At 39.4% G+C, this 21,102-nt stretch overlaps 1 protein-coding gene across 3 annotated transcripts in view; it reads right to left on the minus strand.

The window, feature by feature from the left end:
* Positions 1-627: 627 nt before the first annotated feature.
* Positions 628-21,102, minus strand: part of RB1CC1 (RB1 inducible coiled-coil 1) — a 69,635-nt gene continuing 49,160 nt past the window's right edge. For 2 of the 3 annotated variants that reach the window (XM_077757107.1, XM_077757109.1), the window contains 9 exons: positions 18,225-18,390; positions 15,370-15,478; positions 15,034-15,274; positions 10,605-10,659; positions 9,470-9,517; positions 7,186-7,244; positions 5,130-5,266; positions 2,744-2,814; positions 628-2,018 (listed from right to left, as the gene is read on the minus strand). In XM_077757107.1, the coding sequence (XP_077613233.1) occupies positions 1,941-2,018; positions 2,744-2,814; positions 5,130-5,266; positions 7,186-7,244; positions 9,470-9,517; positions 10,605-10,659; positions 15,034-15,274; positions 15,370-15,478; positions 18,225-18,390 (964 nt within the window). In that variant the 3' untranslated portion in view covers positions 628-1,940. The remainder of the gene's footprint in view (positions 2,019-2,743; positions 2,815-5,129; positions 5,267-7,185; positions 7,245-9,469; positions 9,518-10,604; positions 10,660-15,033; positions 15,275-15,369; positions 15,479-18,224; positions 18,391-21,102) is intronic. The other variant, XM_077757108.1, reaches the window with a different exon arrangement.

Consider the following 21,102-nt stretch of genomic DNA (forward strand, 5'->3'; position numbering starts at 1 on the left):
CTTAACAGTTTGTGATTATGCAAAAAGTCTTAGTAGCTAATATTTATTGAATACTTAAATGTTTTTAATGACTGTTCAAAGCATGTTATATATTTGACAATTTCATCACTTAACCTTCAAAATAACCCTATAGGTACGTCCTTTTATACCACTTTACACATGAGAAAACAGGTTCATTCAAAGTTTATGTAGGTTGCCCAAAATTAAGGTTAGATTCAGATGGAACTCAGGGGTTCTGATGCCCACACACTTAGTCCATTGACCATAACCATACAAAGGTAAGGACTCCAAGTGTTTTGATTTCCAGGTTTCATTTCTCTTTTGAATGAAGAAAATTGCATTTTCTTTACATGTGGTTTATAAAGGGATATGTGGACAGATAGGATGGATATAAAATAGGATGTGAGAAAAACTATGAGCAACAAAATCCAGCATTAAAGAGCAGCATCAAGAGATGATGGCTTTCACGTCATGGGTCAGGGCAATTGCGGTTCCACAACGCAATGGCCATATGCTTACGTGTGTGAAAGGAGGCCCCACCAAATCTGCTTAACGAAACCACTCTGGATATAAAGTAGTTTATTGCTCTGGTGTTCTTTGCATTGAGAAGGACTGAATAGAAACGTGTGAAATCATTTGTTCATTTATTCATTAATATGTTGTCAAATTCCGTTTTCTATACACTATGGTGTTTATTCCATTTTCTGTACTATTAGATATACATATTTAAAAAAATATTTAACTTATTTTAAGAAGAAATTATTTTCTGAAAAAGAATCATTTTATTATTGTTCTCCAGCAACAAACCTGAAACAAGCCTCATCCCCCTCAACTAACTCCTTTAAATACCTTTGCTCCAACAGCAGTGCGTCTAAATATCGATTTTACACAATTCTAGTCTACATAACACTGTTTTACCCTGTTACATAGTTTATAGGTAAAGAACATTTTTGTAATAAACATGTTTCTCTTTCGCTATGATACAGAACAAGATTTTCACACTTCCCAGCAATCACTCAAATACGGTAAAACTGTATCCTCCTTTAAAAGGCACACACACTTACAGGTTCAAATCTTTATTGTTTTAAAATTCTACATGTCTTTTACAATACAATATTTTGTTATTTAAATGACCTCTAAATGGTTAATGTACAATGAATATGCTTTTTTTCTGAAATCAAACCATGAATGACGATTTCATCAATATGATTCTTCTAACCCAAATCATCAAGAGGCTGGGAAGGTTTGAGTGCCACATTCGAAACTCAAGAGCACACGTGCTTCCCGGTAGAACCCAGGTGGCCACTGCTGAAAGTGCTTTTGAAGATTGCTGACCATGGCTGACCCTGACATCAGTCCACCAAATTACAAGTTTTTGTTTTGAAACATCAAAGGGCATTTAAAAAAATAAAGGAAACAATTTGCTTTAGTAATCTACAGAGGCAAACTCAAAGTTATGATTATCTGCATGCAGTAACACTCCTCTTTAGTTTTCCAGAATTTATACATTTTATAAAGAATGTGTTTAAGAGTGCAAGTTTTCTGATATTGATTTCACAAAAGGACAAATGCTGGTAATAATAACTAACATTTAATACCTAAGTCCAAGCTAATGTATATGTAACAGGCAATTAATATGGCTGTAACCGTAAGCCACAATGCAGGGTATGCCCTTTGAGAACATGAACTAGTTTGGTCCGCATTTCTAGTTACTTGGGTAAAAAAAACTGAAAACAAAACCAATTTGATTCAGCCAAGGGTTTTGATGAATTTATTGTTCCTAAAACGTAGCCAGTTAAAAAGTGAGTGATATACACCAATGAAGTATATTGTCACGGAGACCTCTGTATAAAAAGACGGCCTGCTGTTTCTGGAGTGATGCGTGAGCACTTTAGGACAAATCAGCAAAGTGTCACAGAACGTTTAATTTCTTCCATAGGTTACACTTTCTTATTCCATGACACAGCTTTCACTCTGTAAAACTTTGTCCCCAAAGGAACTTTGAATCTGTTTTGTGCCTACGAAGAAAAGGATTGAATCACTTACATGGTTACAACCAAAGCATGACCATACTGCTACAGGTTAGAGCACCAGGCCTGGGGAGCATGGGGCGACAGCACCGGGCCTGGGGGCGCGGGGGAGCGGAAGCCTTTACCCAACCACCCACCCACGATCCGCCCTCCCCAGGCTGAGAGCAACTGAACCACTAATCCCGCCGGGAGAAAGAGCTGGCAGTCACTGCTGAACAATACAGTACAAAGGGAGCCACAGGTCACGGTTCTGTATCAAGAACTGTCAGTACACAGTTTACGTTTCGTTAGGCTTTTGCTCAGTAGAGTCTAAGGACCCTACAGCAAGAAAATGCAGACGTTACAGTCAGATACATGTGCAACCATCAGATATTTTCCACGCTCTCCTTTCAATGGGGGCAGCAGATGAAAATAAGAAAACAACATCTGCCTTTCTGCACACGAAAACACTAGTAACTTGCTAGTCACAGACAGAAACGTGTAGTAGTTTTCATGCATAGGCTGGTGAGTGGTCAGTAATCTACCCTCTTCTATTCTCTAAAGAGAAACAACAAATCCTTATAAAACTGCTGGTCCATACTCGCACTCATTAAATTCAAGGTGTAACTCAATCAAGTTAGCTAAACGGCCAGCCACTGGCCAGTGGTTAAGTCCTATGCCCATCTGACTCTTCCTTCCGAGTCCTAGGTTTTTATTATCTGATGTAGTTTTACCTTTTTGGCTTGACAGTATTCCTTTTCCATGACCTTTCCAAGTACCCAGGGTCTTCTCGATGCACCTGAAGCTAGTGAATGAAATTGTGAGTTTGTTTAAAAGTACAGTTATAATTACCCATGAAAACATTAACTTCCAGAATCAAAACAGATGAATAAAGTTCTCAAAAGTGAAAAAATGTATAAGATTCTTAAAACTGAAATCCCTAAAAAATATTTTTTAATAAAAATGAAATCATTTTACTTTTCAGCCAGTAATTTTAACTTTACTCACTGAATATAGAGGTAAATCAAATCAGAGAACAAAGTTCAAGAACTACAAATAATCTAAGAACAAATCATGAACACATAAATCTAGGAATTCTAAATTAGCCCAACAGCGCCATCTACTGAAACTGCTAATGAAGAGGACCATTTCTTTTTCTGAAAGCAGTTATTCAGATAAAATTTATTTTCTAGGTTCAAAGCAAAGCAGGGCCTCTTTTTTGGGGGTGGGGTGGGGGGGACTTTTAATGCCAGTGCTCCAGGCAGGCACTGCACCTGTCTCACATCTGTACCGCGCATCGCCTGGCGTGGTGGAGTTAACGAGGTCCGTGCACTATCAATAACAAGTAAACGGGCTCAGAACCAAAGCCTGGAAGGAAGGACAGTGCTTGTGTTAAGAGGAGATAGGAAATGTGGGAGGAGACAGGATGAAACAGCTAATCCTCAAAGAGCCCAAGTGTGACAAGCTAAGAAAAGACTACTCATTTTATTTTTAAGTTCATTGAAAGAGAAGCTAATAAAAGAGCTGATTTCAAAAGTATGTGGTCAATAAATGAGGTGCTTAAGGTAACGCCTTTGAGATTCCCAAAAGACGACAAAACTGATTTTTATTCCATAAACATAGGTGGGCAGGATATAAATTAAAGATATCATGAATAAACTTTCAGAAATAAAAAGATATAGATATATCACGATAGAAACATAAAAGCCCCTGAGCCACAGGCTATGGAAAATGCTTTACAGAGAAATAGAGCACTTCACAGATGATTTGTGATTTCTGAAAAGAATAATCTAAAACTGAATGCTTATGTTTTGCGTCTGAGGAGTAATGGGTCCCACTGTCAAGGGCATAAAAACACTCTTAATATTCTGTATTTCTTTAAAAAAAAAAAGAAGTGGAGAGGAGGGTAGAGTTCTTTGGCAAGTAAGACTGTTAAATTCTTTTTCCGAGATTTGTGAGAGCCCTTGAAGAGGTAATGTGCCCTGTGAGCCTCTAAGGGTACACAGTGAGTGTTTCCTAGACATTAAACACTGACTATCCTATTCTTGGGAAATGCACACTGAAATTTTTAAAGACAAAGATCTCTGATAAAACTTAGACCCTTACAGTTCTAGAAAGAAAACCAGGCACATGTTTGTGTATATTTATGTATTTATACATTTAGACATACATACGTAGGCTAAAACAAATGGGGCAAAATATTAACAACAGGTGAATTTGAGCAAAGATCTATGGGTCTTTTTTTTACGCTGTATTTATTAGGCAACTTTTTGGTAAATTTCAAAATCATTTTGAAATAAGAAGTTTAAAGAAATGAAAAAGAACACACAAAATTTAAAAAATACCAAGTTCATTGTTTTCAAGGCACAAAATCAGTTAAGCTTATCTTCTCATTTTCCAAGGTCACATGAAACCTGTACAAGGCTCTGCACGTTCTGTATAACCCACCACCAATAGCCAGGATGGCGTGATCACGTGACACTGGCCTAATTCAGGAATTGGTATTTGCCCATATTGCTAAGTCATTCCAAACAGAAACAGTGTAAATGGACACACAGCCCTGTATTTTAATAATTCTATTTAAGCTAAGTATCCCAAGGTATCTATTCTTTTTTAAAGATCAAAGCAATTGTTAATAGACACTGTAATTTAATATATTTTAACAATGCTTCTTACCAAAAGCCTAAAGAAACTATCGACAATAAAAAAAAAAAAAGGCATGAACATAAGATGAAAAATAAGGAGAGAAAAGGCATTTTAAGACTGGAGAATCTTTTTTCTAAAATTGGTCTTTGTTGCCTTTACAAATAAGTGTGTAGTAAGCTAAAATAGGCTGCATTTATATGAGAATTTCAACAATATAATTCTTTTGCTAGGGCATATCTGATCCAATCTCATTAAATCCACTCTATTTTTGAATGGTCAGTAGAATCCGAGAAAATAATCTGTATAATGCAGATTTTATAAAAATAAAAACAAAAGCAAAACAAAAACCAAAAAAACACATTAAGCAGAGTTCCCTCTTTGTGATTTAACTGTTATGATTAGACAGGAGGGGGAAAACCTTCGACCCTCTCTACGCTCCAGGTTTATCATTGTAGTTACGGACGTGACACTTACCGCCCTCACCTGGTCTGAGGTCCAGGGCAGGCAGAGACTCCGAGTGCAGGAAGTACAAGGTGGGACTGACGGTGAATAACACATAGTTGTCATGGCGCTCGTCCAGGATGATGAGCACCAGGTCTCCCACCTGAAAGCTGAATGAGGAAGGCACTTGATCGTCCTACAGCGTTACAAGTATGTATTCTGCAGTGTTCAACCATATATTCAAATATAAAATGCCACCTATTGTTTAAACAACAAAAACAGAACACACGCTTGGATGAGGGGGGAGAAAAACACCCCCATGGCCATCTGGTCACAGGAAGAGACACTGGGCCTCGTCTTCCAGGCAGACCACATGCTGCAAGCAGTCCCTCCTGTCTCCATGTACAGGGCTCCTCAATTTGAAAGAAAAACCAACTGTATCTAGTTCATGTACTTAATTAGGCTTAACCAAGTCAATGGAAATTCCTCCCTCAGGGTGAGGGCCTGCAAGTCGGAGCAAGGAAGAAGGACATGGCTCTGAGTGATGGGCTCCTCAGAGTCGGTTTTCAAAATGCTGTTGAGAACATGAACAGGCCTTGGAGGTTAATTTTTACGGCCTTACTGAATTTATCTATCAGTTATAGCAGTTTTTGGTGGAGGCTTTAGGGTTTTCTTTATATAGTATCATGTCATCTGCAAACAGTGAAAGTTTTACTTCTTCCTTACAGAGCTGGACGCCTTTATGTCATTTATGCTGTTTCTGCTGTGTGATTGCTGCAGCCAGGACTGCGGTGAACAGAGGCAGTGGTGGCTGGGGGAGAGGGGGGGAGTGGACAGGTGAATGGGATTAGGAGCACGCTTGTCATGCTGGGCACTGAGTGACACAGAGAATGCGGAAATGCTAAGTCGCACACCTGAAACTAACATTAACATTGTGTGTTAACTAACTAAAGTTAGAACTAAAAACAAAAATTAAAATCACTGGGAAATCTTTGAAAAGACAACAGTTGAGGCGCCTGGGTGGCTCAGTCGGTTCAGCGTCTGACTTTGGCTCAGGTCATGATCTCACGGTTCATGGGTTCGAGCCCCGCATCGGGCACAGACAGCTAGCTCGGAGCCTGGAGCCTGCTTCAGATTCTGTGTCTCCCTCTCTCTCTGACCCTCCCCTGCTCATGCTGTCTCTGTCTCTCTCTCAGAAATAAATAAAAACATTTAAAAATTTTAAAAAAGAAAAGAGAACAGTTGTTTGTCCATTCCTTGCTTATCCTCTAAGTCCTCAATGCCCGCCCAACAAGGCATGGCAGGCACTGTGGGGGCTAAACACCAGGACATCTTTACAGAGACAGATGGGGCCTCTCCAGGCAGCTTTTTCTTTTTTTTATAAAGCTCGTCTCATTCTAATCTTTGAAAGGCCCCAAACCGGATCTGATTTAACAGACAGCTGATACATAAAAGCAGATGCCACTTAGCCCTGTAAAATCACTGAGAAAAGATAAAATTCTAACCAGAAGTTGAGGGTCTGGAACCACAGATGTCTGATGAGCAAAACTTTAGTTGACAGACCTGATTATAGACAAAATATAGAAGTCTAAGCAGTACTCACGAGCTGTTAACAATGCTCTCTGAAAACTTTATTACGGAGACCCTCCTTTCAAAGAGCCTGCGCCAAAACCCAATATATTACTGTGAGGGAATGTGGTCCAAGAAGGCTGTCCGTGAAATAATTCAACTGATAAATTTAATAGTGTATTATGAATTTGTGGTATATCAATTAAAATGAGGTCTGAAAATAAAAATGAGATGGCAGTGGCTGAAAAGTGAAGCAGAGTCAAAAAGATTTCGGAAATTGTGTAAAAATGATAATTAAAGCTGTAATAGGAATGACTTTGAATGTGATCCTAATGTTTCCAAGAATAATAATTTAGAAAAACTTGGCTTTTTAATAAGAAATTTTACAACCAATGTGTATAAAACAGGCAGCTCCATGCACCTGAAATCTGCAAGATTTCCATTAACACTTCAATACTATCTAAGTCAGTGAATTTATTTCACAGGAAAAACTTTCAGAAAATATAAATAAAGTACTTACTCTCTAATAGCTATCTTTTCCGAATGCCTTGAGGACACTGAAGACATACTCTGAGACATCTAAAAAAGGGACAGGTCAGAAAGCCATTTACATAATTAAAACACTACATACAGTTATTAGGTCCATGCTGCAGAAATTCCTTTCAATGTCATATGCATTCACATCTGTGTCTCAGCTTTTAAGAGTCCCAAGTAGAAGGTTCATTAATACAATTTCTTTCCTTCAACAATGATTTTCAGTGGACAATTTCACCTACATTTTTACTTGTATTATTTTCTTAGTCAAATGTGCCTGCACTGAAAACTAAATACAGTGAATTCCATAGCTAATATTAAAAATATCACAGGGAAAGAGATGAACAATTTTTGAAGAAGACTTTGCCAATTGTAACACATCAGTTTCAAAACTTTTGGTAAAAGAACACACCAAAAAACTCTTTAGGAAAATCATATTCAAAGGCCCAATAACTAGGAAAAACAAATAAGTGCACTATAGAGTTGGCAAAGTCCCTCTCTTACGTCCAAGGCAACTACTGAGAAGCTTCAGTGTTCAAAGTCACTTGTTCCGACCAAGTGCGAACTAAGGAGAGTGTGACTGTCACCCACGTCCTCTCCGGACGATCAACAAAATGGAATGAGACCCGCGCGCTGACGTGCTGTTGCCCTCACTCGGCTGGGGTGCCTGCTCTTCTAACAGGCTTCAATCCATTTGTTACACCATCACATGACACACAGGACGTGTGTCCCCTGTCGTGGGGCCAGAAAGGAGGGCAAGGATGCCCACAATTCCCAAGCAGAGCAGGGGGCACAGATCTAAGACAGATAAACAGATTTCTCTAATTAAGCCTAACTCTGATTCTCAGCAGCTGTTCCATTGCCCTCCGAACATAATCTGGAATAATGCAGGGTCTCATTAGTGTTTGGAGACAAAATAAAAAGAACAGTAACAAATAATGAACAGAAAGGCCTGAAAGCATAGGAATTTATCATCAAAATCATCGAACGGTCTACATGCTGCAGGTGAAGACCAGTTTGACCATCCATTTTCTAGACCATATTTTACTTAGATTTTTAAAAAAGCTTAAGTTTTTCAGATATTTATTGTCAACGAGGGCTTAGATTTAAGAAAACACTGTGAAAACAGTTATAAATTGATATGAATCTATGCTTAGCAATGAGACACCTCTCAGGGTGGGAGTAAGGTTGTCTGGATCTGAAGGGCAAAGTTCTTTCATTCAAAACACCTCGCAAGCATCAACTGTGTACCAGTTACTATTCATGGTGCTAGGAACACAGACAAAACTGACCATTAACTCTTGCCAAACAGAGCTTATATTCTATTGGAAATGATGCATAAATCAGCATGTTGAATGGTGTCTGAGGCAACTCTTCTCTGTCTTTTTGAACAACGGTTTGCTCTACTTACAAAAACAGCAAACAGCCTTAAGATTATCTTGGTGATAAATTAATGATCAACGGTAGTGACTGTAGACTAATTGACTATATGACCAATGACTACAGAATTAAGATGGAATTTTTGCTGTTCAAGTTAATAGAGGCAGGTTATAGAGCAGATGTTTCCCTATAAGATACTATTTTTAAAACGCTCCATTCTAATCAGAATCTTAAAACTTTTCAAAAGTACTGAACACACACCTTAGGTTATTTCCTTCCCGGTAAAATATAATTATTAGAACTTGAAAAATGAAGTGCTTTGTTGAAACAAGTAAGATCAACTGTATAACTGTTCAAGGAATTGGTTAAGAAGTTTGCACGTTAGAGTAAAGCCAAGATTAATTCAGAAGATTACACAGGGTCTCATGCAAAGCGTTGGGATCAAACACGTTCATTTAAAAAAAAAAAGTGAACGGATATAATGTATTAATTATGCACCCTTAAGAGTGACTATGTTAATTTTCAAAAGGCCTAGCACTTCTAACTTAGTTACCGCCTTAACAATCCTAACTCAATATTACAAATACATGTAATTATGGAATCTTAAATGATCATAGCTTATTAATCCCCAGAAACACTGCCTTGATTTTGTTGACTGATATTAACACTACACTAGTAAGGTAGTCTGGTTGGTCAGTTTGACAGCTAGAAGGCACCTCTGATCCGCGGTCACCCCTCTGAGAATCAAGTCATCACTGACCCACATAGCCCAATGAAACGACTAGAAATAAACTAATCAAACCAAACACATTTCTGATGGTATTTATAATGAAATGTAATGCAAACCATTCTGAAATGTTAACATCTATTGGCCAAGAAGAATAACTTACCAGTCTTTGATTTAACCGCTTGTTTTCTTCTTCCTTCAGTTGTAATGTCTGCAGGAAAAAACAAAAACAAAAAAAAAAAGGACCTGTGGTTTACCCCTTCTACCTTCTCAACTTGAAACTTCACAATTGTCAAAATTCCCTTAGTCTTCACATTATATGTTCTGATCTAGTATGAAAAGTTAGTGAGGATATTCTTTTTTTATGGACCCTTTACAACTTCTTTCATTATTTACAGGCTTAAGAGAGAATTAGAACTATTTTAGGGTATGTTTACCTAAGCCGAGGGTTCTCAAAGTTTAATATGCATTAGAATTACTTGTGGAACTTGTAAATATGCAGTGAGTAGCTGAGATCTATTCCCAAAGACCCTGTGAGGGATAGACAGGGGCCAGGGGCCCGGACTAGGTCTGGTGTAAGAGGAGGATTCTGCAGTTTTAACACACACCCCATGTGATTTTGACAAAGGTGATCACACAACCCTTTAATATGAAAAGAATGAATGATAGAACACAAAGTTATAGGATTCTGACTCTGGATTCTTATCGGACGATTAAGCTTGAAAAGAGCAAGAGAAAATGTTGAAAATCTTAAAAGCACAGGAATGAAAAGTGATCTATGAATAAAGATATATTAACTCTGATTCAAAATTATATATAACCTGACAGTACAACTGAGAGGAAACCCCTAATTGCTTTTTATTTCAATTAATCTCTAAAAAAATACCACCCATAGCTTTTCATTACTTATACTCAAGTTTTGCCCACTTCTAGAATATATGTACCTTGTTTTTGATATAAATACATGAGGTTCCTATTTATGATGTGTTGCATTCTGAACTGTTACTGAATAAAACCATTATTCCCTACATTCATTTTATAAAGACCACCAATCTTTTTCTTTGATATAGACTTCATTTACTGGTAAGAAATGACAAATAATAGACCTGGAATACTATTACCAAATATTTAGCCACTTGAATAATAAAAAAAATGACACGATTTCTCAAAACAATCACAAAAGTAATTAGTTTTTAAAAAGATGTACTTTATAAACACGGTTTCAATATAAAGTTTATGTAACTGCAACCCCAGTGCGAACATAGTCAACATTGCATTCAAGAAATAAATTTACTTACTCGTTCTAACAGCATTATTCTCTGTTTTTCTTCAGATAACATATGGATATTTTCTCTAAAAGAGAATGATTTATTTTAGTTGAAATTTTTTAAAATTCTGGACTTTATGTTCTTCACTAAGATTTGGAAATTTAACCATTAATACAGAGCACTTTAAAAATTAAAGGTTTGGACTACATTTTGAAAAGCAGCCTGTTTACATTAGGACATGTTTCAGAGGTATATGGCCAGAGGTCTTGAACCTAGGTCGACAAACCTTTTGAAATTATAAGCAAAAGTTTGAGCATGCATTTTTCTAGGGACCATGTCTTTTGAACTTGAAGTTCCCCCAGGGAGGAAGAAGCACCCCTCTTCCTCCACGTGGGTTAATGTGTGTCACCAATAAAGTGGTACTTCCTGGGTGGCTTCGCCATTAAAACTGGAAACAAAATGCTACACATCTGTGATTAAGCCACACACAGAACTTAGTATTTCACAAAAGAAAAAAAACAACCAAATCTCAATAAATATTTTAGCAGTACTATTAAGTGGCTAGAAATGGGCTAGTCACTCTGCCCGCTGTGAATTTGCCCATCACACTAAAATACTCAAAAGTTAGAAAAGAAAAAAATGTATAATATGGTGTAGGCTTCAATTTCATATTTTTATTACAATTCTTTATTGAGGCATAATTGAGAAATAAAATTGAGACATTCAAAGTGTAAAATATGATGACCTGATATACATATGCATTGTGAAAACATAGGTCTAATTTTTCGGCAAGGCAGGGAGAATACTGAAATCCGACTCTACTATCAAATTCAATGATACAACATAGTGTTATCACTTACTGTCACCATGTTATATCCTCAGGTCTTTCTTACTCATCTTCTAACTTGTAACTGAACGTTTGCAACCTTCCCCGCACTAGCCCCAGCTCCTGGCAACCACTTTTCTACTCTATGAATCTGACTTTCTCATGGCTGAATCGTAAGTCATATATTTTTGTCCACCATTTTTAATTCATTCATCCATCAAGGGATACTTAGGATGTTTCCACATAATAGCTACTGTGAATGATGGTGCCATGAACACGGGAGTGCAGAGATCTCTTCTGAGATAATGGCTTCATTTCCTTTGCACAGACGTACTCAGAGAGGAGACTGCTGCGTCATATGGTAGGTCTACTTTTAATTTCTTGAGGAGCCGCCATACTGTTCCCTATACTGGCTATGCCAGTCTACGTTCCCACAACAGTGCATGAGGTGCCCATTTCTCCACATCCTCACCAGCATTTGTTACCTATTGCCTCTTCAATAACAGACACCCTAATAGACATGAGGGGACTGGTATCTTGTGGTTTTGATTAGTATTTTCCTTACACTTGGTGATACTGAGCACCTTTTTCATGTATGTCATCTTTATGTCCTCTTAGGAAAAGGGCTATTTTCTGCCCACGTTTTAACTGGGTGGTTTCTCTGCTGTTGAGTTGTGTTATTTTATATGTTTCAGACATTAACAACTTATCAGATATGTAATTTGCAAATATTTTCTTCCACTTCATAAGTTGTCTTTTCATTTTGTTGACATACAGAACCTTTTCGGTTTGATGTAGTCCCACTTGTTTATTTTTGTTGTCTTTGTTTCCAGTGAAAACCCCCTGAAATCACTGCCAGGCCAATGTCAAGGAGCTTTCCTCCTACATTTTCTTCTAAGAGTTTTATGGTTTTGGGTTTTATATTCAAGTCTTTAATCTGTTTTGAGGTGATTTTTGTGTGTGGTGTAACAAAGGGATCCAGTTTGATTCTTCTGCATGTGGCTATCCAGTTTTCCCCACACCATTTATTGAAGACACTATCCTTTCCCCACTGAGCATCATCCCTCGCTCCCTTGTCAAATTTTAGTTGCCTGATATGCAAGACTTTATTTCTGACATCTCTATTCTGTTCCATCCAGCACTGTGACTATGCATGCCACCTGTCGGATTACTACAGCACTGTAATACAGTTTGAAGTCAGGGAGTGTGAAACCTCCAGCTTTGTTCCTCCTGCTCAAGATTGCTCTGGTCACTCAGGTTGTTCTGTAGTTCCCTGTGAATTTTAGGGTTGCTCCTTTCTAGTTCTGTGAGAAATGTCACCGGAGTTTTGATGGGGAATGCATAGAACTTGCAGATTGCTTTGGTTAGTGAAGACATTTTAGCAATTTTAATTCTTCGAATCCATGACTGCACGATCTCTTTCCACTTATTTGTGTCTTTAATTTCTTTCACCAATGTTAAGTTAATTACTAAGGATTTTATTCTTTTTGATGCAATTGTAACTGGGATGGGTTCAACTGCCTGTAAACATAAGGGCTTATTCCCAGACTCTACTTCAATGGTCTATATTCATGTACATACATATATCTACATACATATATATCAGGCTACCATCATTCTGTTCTGAACACTGTAGCTTTGTATTAATTTTGGACATGTATGTTTCCAACTTCATTCTTTTTGAAGATTGTTTTGGTTATTTTGAGCTCATTGTATTTCTGTATGAATTTACGAACCACTGTGCACTTCAAAAAAGGTGTATTTCAACAGGAATAGTGTTGAATCTGCAGATCAGAGTATTGGTGCCTCAACAGAATTGTCTTCATTTTTTTTAAAAAAGGATTTTATTGGGGCACCTGGGTGGCTCAGTCGGTTAAGCGTCTGACTTCGGCTCAGGTCATGATCTCACGGTTTGTGGGTTCGACTCCCACATCAGGCTCTGTGCTAACAGTCAGCTCAGAGCCTGGAGCCTGTTTCAGATTCTGTATCTCCCTCTCCCTCACCCTCCTCTGCTTATGCTGTCTCTCTCTCTCTCTCTCTCAGAAAGAAATAAAACATTAAAAAAAATTTTTAGAAAGATTTTATTTTTAAGTAATCACCACACTCAACACGGGGCCTGAATTTACAACCCCAAGCAAGATCAAGAGTTGCATGCTCTACTGACTGAGCCAGCCAGGTGTCCCTGATGTTTAATTATATGTCTAATTATTATTGCACTGAGTCATGATGACCATCTTCATATGCCATTGTATTTGAAATGCTAAAATTGTCTTTTGGTTTACACCTATATTAACAAATGAGATTAACCTATATCTGATTCTTTACAATTTTTAAATCCATACCTGTGGTTATGGTTCTATTCATTCCACATATTTATTTGTATCTTCTTTTTACTTGATATTTTATTTATAATCGTTTATACCTTATATACTTTTAGGAGTTTCACTTCTGATACATGTATGGAGATTATACCATTGTCCCACTGTTACCACCTTGACTATATCTCACATTTTTGATACTCTTGTTTAGACTTAAGTAACTCAACTTCCATTTTCTTATCAATACCTATGTTGTTTATATAAGTATTCAAATTAGCAAATGTATAAACTTTTGTTACTAATTTTCAATTGCTTATGCTTAGTGGTTGGAATTACATCGATATTTAGAACTTTGAGACTTGTTTTGTGATCTGGCATATAGTTAATTTCCTTAACTGCTACTCTATTGCTTTATTTATTTTTTTTCTTCATCGTGTCCCGACAGGAAAAAGGTCTACTATACCTGAGGCTCTACAAAGTTCCCCTTTTAGATTTAATCCACTTTTTACTCGTAGACAACTGATCGAAGTTGTATTTTTAAGCTTCTATCTACAAGTCAACCGACTGCTTATGGTAAAACTGTACCCTCTCTAAATATGAAACTTTTTTTTAATGTTTTATTTATTTATGAGAGAGAGAGAGAAAGAGAGAGAGGGAGGGTATGAGCAGGGGAGAGTCAAAGAGAGAGGGAGACAGAATCTGAAGCAGGCTCCAGGCTCTGAGCTGGCTGTCAGCACAGAGCCCAACGCGGGCTCGAACCCATGAACCTGAGATCATGACCTGAGCCAAAGTCGGACGCTTAACCGACTGAGCCACCCAGACGCCCCTGAAACGTCTTCTTTAACTTCTAAAAACCTTTCACTTTGAATGATTTATATATTTTCCCCCTTATTACTTTTCTTCAGGTGCTTCTCGTATGCAGAACTGAGTTGGGTACTTCTTGAGAGGTTTTGTTGTGATAGGGCAGTTAACTTTTCACGTTTGGACCTACTTCGGTCATTTATGCTTTCTCATTACCATGGTGTCTTTAAAAACTCCTCCGCCTTCCCCCGCCCAATACACACTCACCAAAGCAAATATATCCGTCACTCTAGTAACAACGCCTTTCCCTCCTAGGTAATGGACCTCAAAGATTAACCGCTTCCTGTGAAGGAGAACAGCTCAGCATCACGCGGGGACCCCTAGCCTGACGGCCCACGGAAAAGTCTGGGGCGCACGTGAAGGGCCAACACAGCCACAGCGCCGCACCAACACACTCAACCGGCAATACGGAAATCGTCTACGAGGCCCGGCCTCCGAGGAGCGGGGCACTTACTGAACAGACATCATGCTGGTCTCCAGCGCCGCGTCCGCCCTGCCCTCCTCCTGCGTCTCCACCACAGGTCTCTCCGGCTCCCCGGGGAGCTCGGGGGCACAGGCGCCGCACAGCTCCGGGGCCACTGCCGCGAACGGCGGGGGGCCCAGGCCGCCGCCGCGCAGCTTACTGACCTCCTCTTCCAGTTTTTTCTTCTCCTCAAGCAGACGCGCCCGATCTTCAGACAGCGACTCGATCAGATCTGAAGGCCCCCAAGTTGAAATAACATGATGAAACGTTTCGCCTGACAGTTTTCATTGTAAGAGGGGTTAAAAACACGTGACAGGCGTCACTCACCTTTATCCCGCTCCTGCTGCTGCATCGTACTTTTCAGCTTATCGTTAAGATCATTGATTATGTTTTCTTTTCGCATTTTCTCTCTGGTTAAAACAGTGTTAAAATTGGTCTGGAACAAGAGAATGACAACTACTGAAATGGTCTGCATGTACACAGCAGCTGGGGCTCAAGAAACTAGTAAGTACTTTTGCAGGGTGCATTTGTATGTGGAGGGGACAGAGCAGTTCACAAAGGATGTACTCTGGTTGGTTGGTTGGTTGGTTGGTTGGAGGGGCAGAAAGAGGGGGGGACAGAGGATCCGCTGAGGGTGCAGAGCCTGACTCAGGGCTCGAGCCCACAAAACTGTGAGATCATGACCTGAGTCGAAACCAAGAATCAGACGCTTAACCAACTGAGCCACCCAGGCACCCCACAAATGTTGTTTATCCTTAAGTAAGAATGCTATACTGTCACAAATACATTGTCACTGTATTGTCCGGGTTCCATATGAAGATATGTTCCAATTTACTACCTTGCAAATGAATTCTGTTTTCTCAGTACTGTCTACATATTTATTGTCAGAGGAAAAGCATGAGGAGATGACTTTAAATTTGGGGGGAAAGAAAGAAAACTATGTAATACACTTCCTTTTTCTTCTTCTTTAATAATCTTCCTGCTTCTGGAATCTCCCTTTTGTTTCTATCTAAATCTGGACTACCATAGCAATGTTTCAGAGAGGTGACATCATCCCATCTCCTTCTATTATCTGGACATTTGCAGCAGTGACTGCACATCTGGTTTATAATAGCCAGACTTGTTATTCTTCCATTTTTATAAAAACTTTCCAGGCGCCTGGGTGGCTCAGTCGGTTAAGTGTCTGTGATTTCAGCCCAGGTCATGACCTCACAGTGAGGAAGTCGAGCCCCACATCAGGCTCTGAGCTGGGCAAGGAGCCTGCTTAAGATCCCCTCTCCCTTTGCCCCTCTCCTGTGCACACACACCTGCTCTCTTTCAAAAAAAAAAAAAAAAAAGAAAAAAAGAAAGAAAAAACCAAAACCCTTTCCTACTATGTAGCTCATGCTCATTTATTGAAATGCCTGCCCAGATCAGCCCATTTGGCAATTTTCACTGTAGTTTCTTTTTTAAAGATGACCAAATTGTCAACAACTGCATTTGCAAAAATTTCCATTAAGATCTTCTTTAAACTTAAGAGCAAGAGATGGATGGCAAACGACCCTTCCCCTGTGCCCGGCATTTCCAACTCCAAAATTAAATGATTTTTGGATCATTAAAATGATCCTTCAATTAATGCATAATGCCAACAGTGCTAAAAACTGGGAGATATAGTAAGAATATGGCATTTTTAGATCAAAATTAGTGAGTTCATTAATTAAACACTAAGTTAAAGATCATTTCTAGAAAGAAAGCATTTGTAAAGATGCCTCAAAAGGGACACTGATGATATCTTTTGTTAAGCCATTTCTCTATATATTATTCATGTAAAAAGAATTAACAAATATTAATAATAGGATACATATTTCAGTTAATTGGGAAATCTAACATAACGAATGTGCTCATAAAGGAGCACATTCGGACAGCAAGAGAGCGTAGTACATTGTAGAATGAATCATACAAAGGAATGTACAATCTCAGGTGTTTAAAAACAGAAACATCATTAATGATCTCTTCCTTGGGAATTCTTACTTGAAACTGGTTGCCACTTCACCTCCCTTAACACAAAATTTCACTGGCTTCCATAACCCCCCCCACCCTTTCCTTTTCTAGTTACTCTCATTCCTTTTCAGGCTCTTCTTTCTTCTCCCAGGCCTTAAAACCTAAAATGTAAAGTTACTACAGGTCTTGAACTGCCATATTTTCTTGAATTCTAAAAAGACATGAGTGTAATCCTATCACTTCAGAAAAAGAAAACTACCACATCTATTAAATAAATGTGTACACCAACTACAACATGTGTAACTGTTTCGGAAGTGCCTCCCTTGGGGTAAAAAAAGCAGGTCACTCTTGCCCCCGGCCTAAGAGGTCCCCGCGGACAGCCACCATCCCCGCCCCCCACAGCCTCCTGCGTCTGGCGGCCCCCCACTCTTTCTCCCTGCCCCAGGGGCCGTCCAGGTTAAGTGCAAATCCCACTGCAGCTCCTCGACTTCCTCTCGGACTGCTTGTCCTCCAGGCGCCAGAGGTGAAGCGCAAGCTCCTTCAGCAGGCTCCCTAGTCCGTAGCGGCGGCCCCTGCATCCCTCACACGCTTTACACCCTTGCCTGTCCTCAGTATTAATAAGTGAATCGGCAAAATTCAACAGTCCACCATCATCTGCCACCAGCCCATCATGTGAGTAATTATTAGGAAAAGTGTAAGAAATTTGTGCTGGGGTGCCTGGGTGGCTCAGTTGGTTAGGCATCCAACTTCGGCTCAGATCATGATCTCATGGTTTGAGAGTTCAAGCCCCATGTTGGGCTCTGTGCTGACAGTTTGGAGCCTGGAGCCTGCTTCGGATTCTGTGTCTCCCTCTTTCTCTGCCCCTCCCCTGCTCGCTTTCTGTCTCTCTCTCTCTCAATAAAATAAACATTTAAAAAATTAAAAAAAAAAAATTTGTACTGATTTGCATATAATTTAGAATAATGAAATTTTAGAGCTCAGGGGGAAAATTCAAACACTATATATGAAGTAATATAAACATTTAAACTAATCTGACTTGAAAATGCTTTTATCATGAAGTTATTTAATGAACACCATCAAGGTCAATGCTGGAAAAATCCCATCTAACATATGAGGCACCCTCAGCTGCACAAATTATATTCATTAACTTACGTTTAGCTTCCTTAGACCTAAGATAAATGTTATGAGGGCCGGGGACATACCTGTTGCTCAGCAATCAGAGATGTTCGGACATTTTGCATTTCTTCATTCTTTCTTTTCTCTTGCTCTTCAAGTTGTTCTAGAAACTTTGCTTTTTCTTCCTGGAGCTTTTCTTGAAGTTCAGCAACTAGGCTTGAAGAATCCTCTCTAGTAGATTCAACGGCAAGACTTGAAAATTAAGCAAAGCATTAAAATATTTTCCAAAGGAACAAATAATCATGAATATATCAAATGCCACAATTGGCTGACATCAGAAAGGCTATGTAGCCTCCTTAAACCTCGCAGTAATTAAGAGATATTTCTGTGAAACCCTCCACCTTTTTATCTACCACAGGAAGAGAGCCAGAGGGCAAAGTGTTGCATACTGACACCAACATGGTTGAATGACTGTAATGATTATATGTGATAAATTCAGGATACCCTGCTTCTACCCGTAAGTGGGAATGTCTTCAATATAAAAATCAATATGCCTCACAAGAACTCAGCTTCAAATTTCAGTTCTGCTGTCCCTAAAACTGTTAATGTACATGACAGAGAGGAGATAAAAAAAAAAAATAGAAGAGAGAAACACATACATGAAGATCACAGACACTGAAAAGCCCTTAATTTTTAAAATAGGTTTTGGTTTATTTTGTCAGCTAATGAATAAATAACACAAAACTAAAGGCGAGCTTAAATGTCCACACACAGTAACTCCACGTATTCATAATTCATATCCCCTTCCCTCAAAGTCAGCTAACCCCTAAAGGGCTGCTGACAAACCACAAACACTAGTTACTAAGCATTGTAACTTCTGACGCAGAAGTGAATTTTGTCTGTTTTCAATCTAATACATTTTTACATCAAAAAAATTTGCCCACAAAGTAGATAATTAATCCCACTGAGTTACATGTATGTTAAACCACAGGAAAAAGGCTGCAGTCTTAGCAAATATTCCCACACTATTTTAGTGACGAAATCAACTCATTGCTTTTTGTGTACATTTACACAATTTCAAATGACATTTTAATGTTTTTGGAATGAGAAGGCATTTTACAATCAATGTGGATACTGAAATTGTTTGCTCTGATTTATCTTATTTATCTGTGATATAACTTCATAATCTATAAAATTATCATGCTATTAACACTACAGCAATTGATAATCATACAAAAATTCTTCACTGTGATTCATTCCAAACTTCCTGCTAAACTCTGGTAATTCATATAAACTTGCTGCCCATTTTCTCTTAAGGGATGGTTTTATTTTTTTAACGTTTTATTTATTTCTGAGAGAGAGAGACAGTGTGAGCAGGGTAGGGTCAGAGAGAGAGGGAGACACAGAATCCAAAGCAGGCTCCAGGCTCTGAACTGTCAGCACAGAGCCCAACGTGGGCTCGAACCACGAACCATGAAATCATGACCTGAACCAAAGTGGGACGCTTAACCGACTGAGCCACCCAGGCACCCGCCCCTCTTAAGGGATGGTTTTAAATGACCAAACATGAGATACAAAGTTAGAGACATAATATTTTTATCAAAGTCTGACATTTCTTGGTTTACAGAAAGGCTTCAACTGGGGAAATACTTCATCCATAATATAGTAAAAAAGCATAAGGTAAAAGACTTGCTTTCAAAGTTTTCCTTTAGGGCTGGAGGAGAAAGGGGTATGGAAGGTAAAAACCATAGCATAGACAGAAACCATACAGGCTATGCAAAACAAAGGATTACTGAAGAGCTAGAATATTAATGCAGACTCAACATACAAGTGTTAAGGATTAAAATTAGGTATGGATAGAGTTTACATATTAGTTCCTCTACAACAGTGTTTGTCTAATGTCTTATTTAATTATTTATTTATTTATAAGGCAAATTGTTTTTGAGACAGAGACAGACAGTGCGTGAGCAGAGGAGGGGCAGAGAGAGGGAGATACAGAATCCAAAGCCAGCTCCAGGCTCCGAGCTGCCAGCACAGAGCCCGACGTGGGGCTCAAACCCACAAACCGCGAGATCATAACCTGAGCCCAGGTCAGACACTTAACTGACTGAGCCACCCAGGCACCCCTATTTATTTTTAAATGTTTATTTTGGGGGGGGGGAATTGGGGAAGGGGAGAGAGAGGATCTGAAGTGGTCTCCTCACTGAGCACAGAGCCCAATGTGTGGCTCAAACTCATGAAATGTGAGATCATGACCTGAGCTGAAGTTGGACACCCAACCAACTGCGCCACCCAAGGGGCCCAAACACTGTGGATTTTATCACAAGTACCGTGTGAAGTCATCAAAAGAATTTTATCTAGAGAGAGGAGGATAAAGTAGAAATTTAGGACTGCAGAAGACTGTTGTGAGGATACTGGGCAGAGTACTGGAACACAGTAACAAAGCATAAAGGAGAGATGGTTTCAGCATGAGAAAGGAGTTCTGGAAGTGCTCGACTCTCTTCAGAGCAGGGCTGGGGCCCGGGGAGGAGGGAGCTGGCCCTGGACTCCAGGGCGCACTGGGAGGGAACAGTCCCCTTCCTGGAGTACTTTTGGAAGACAGCATATCACCTCCCCAAGGGCAAAAGGCCCTACAGGGGCCAGCTAGAGGCTTTCCACTGGCGGGGGGCAGAGGTGCACCCAGAGCGCTTTCCACTGGTGGGGGAGGGAGGTGCACCCAGAGGGCATCCAACTTCACTGCTGCTTTCAGAGGTGCCACACCACAGATTCCGCGCACTGTGCAGGCGTGGGACTGCTTTTCTGGGACAACAGACATCGGACACAGCGTGGAGAGGCTCTACTCTGGAGGAAGGTGGAGGGGGAGCACGGCCACATGGTGCCAGGTCCTTTAAGATCTGAGTGCTGAATCCGGGCTGTGTGCCTAAGACAACGTGCAGCAGGGCAGGCTAACTGCCCTCACTCTTC

The sequence above is a fragment of the Crocuta crocuta genome, unplaced genomic scaffold (genome assembly GCF_008692635.1).
Source record: "Crocuta crocuta isolate KB4526 unplaced genomic scaffold, BGI_CrCroc_1.0 scaffold465, whole genome shotgun sequence".
Lineage (NCBI taxonomy): Eukaryota > Metazoa > Chordata > Mammalia > Carnivora > Hyaenidae > Crocuta > Crocuta crocuta.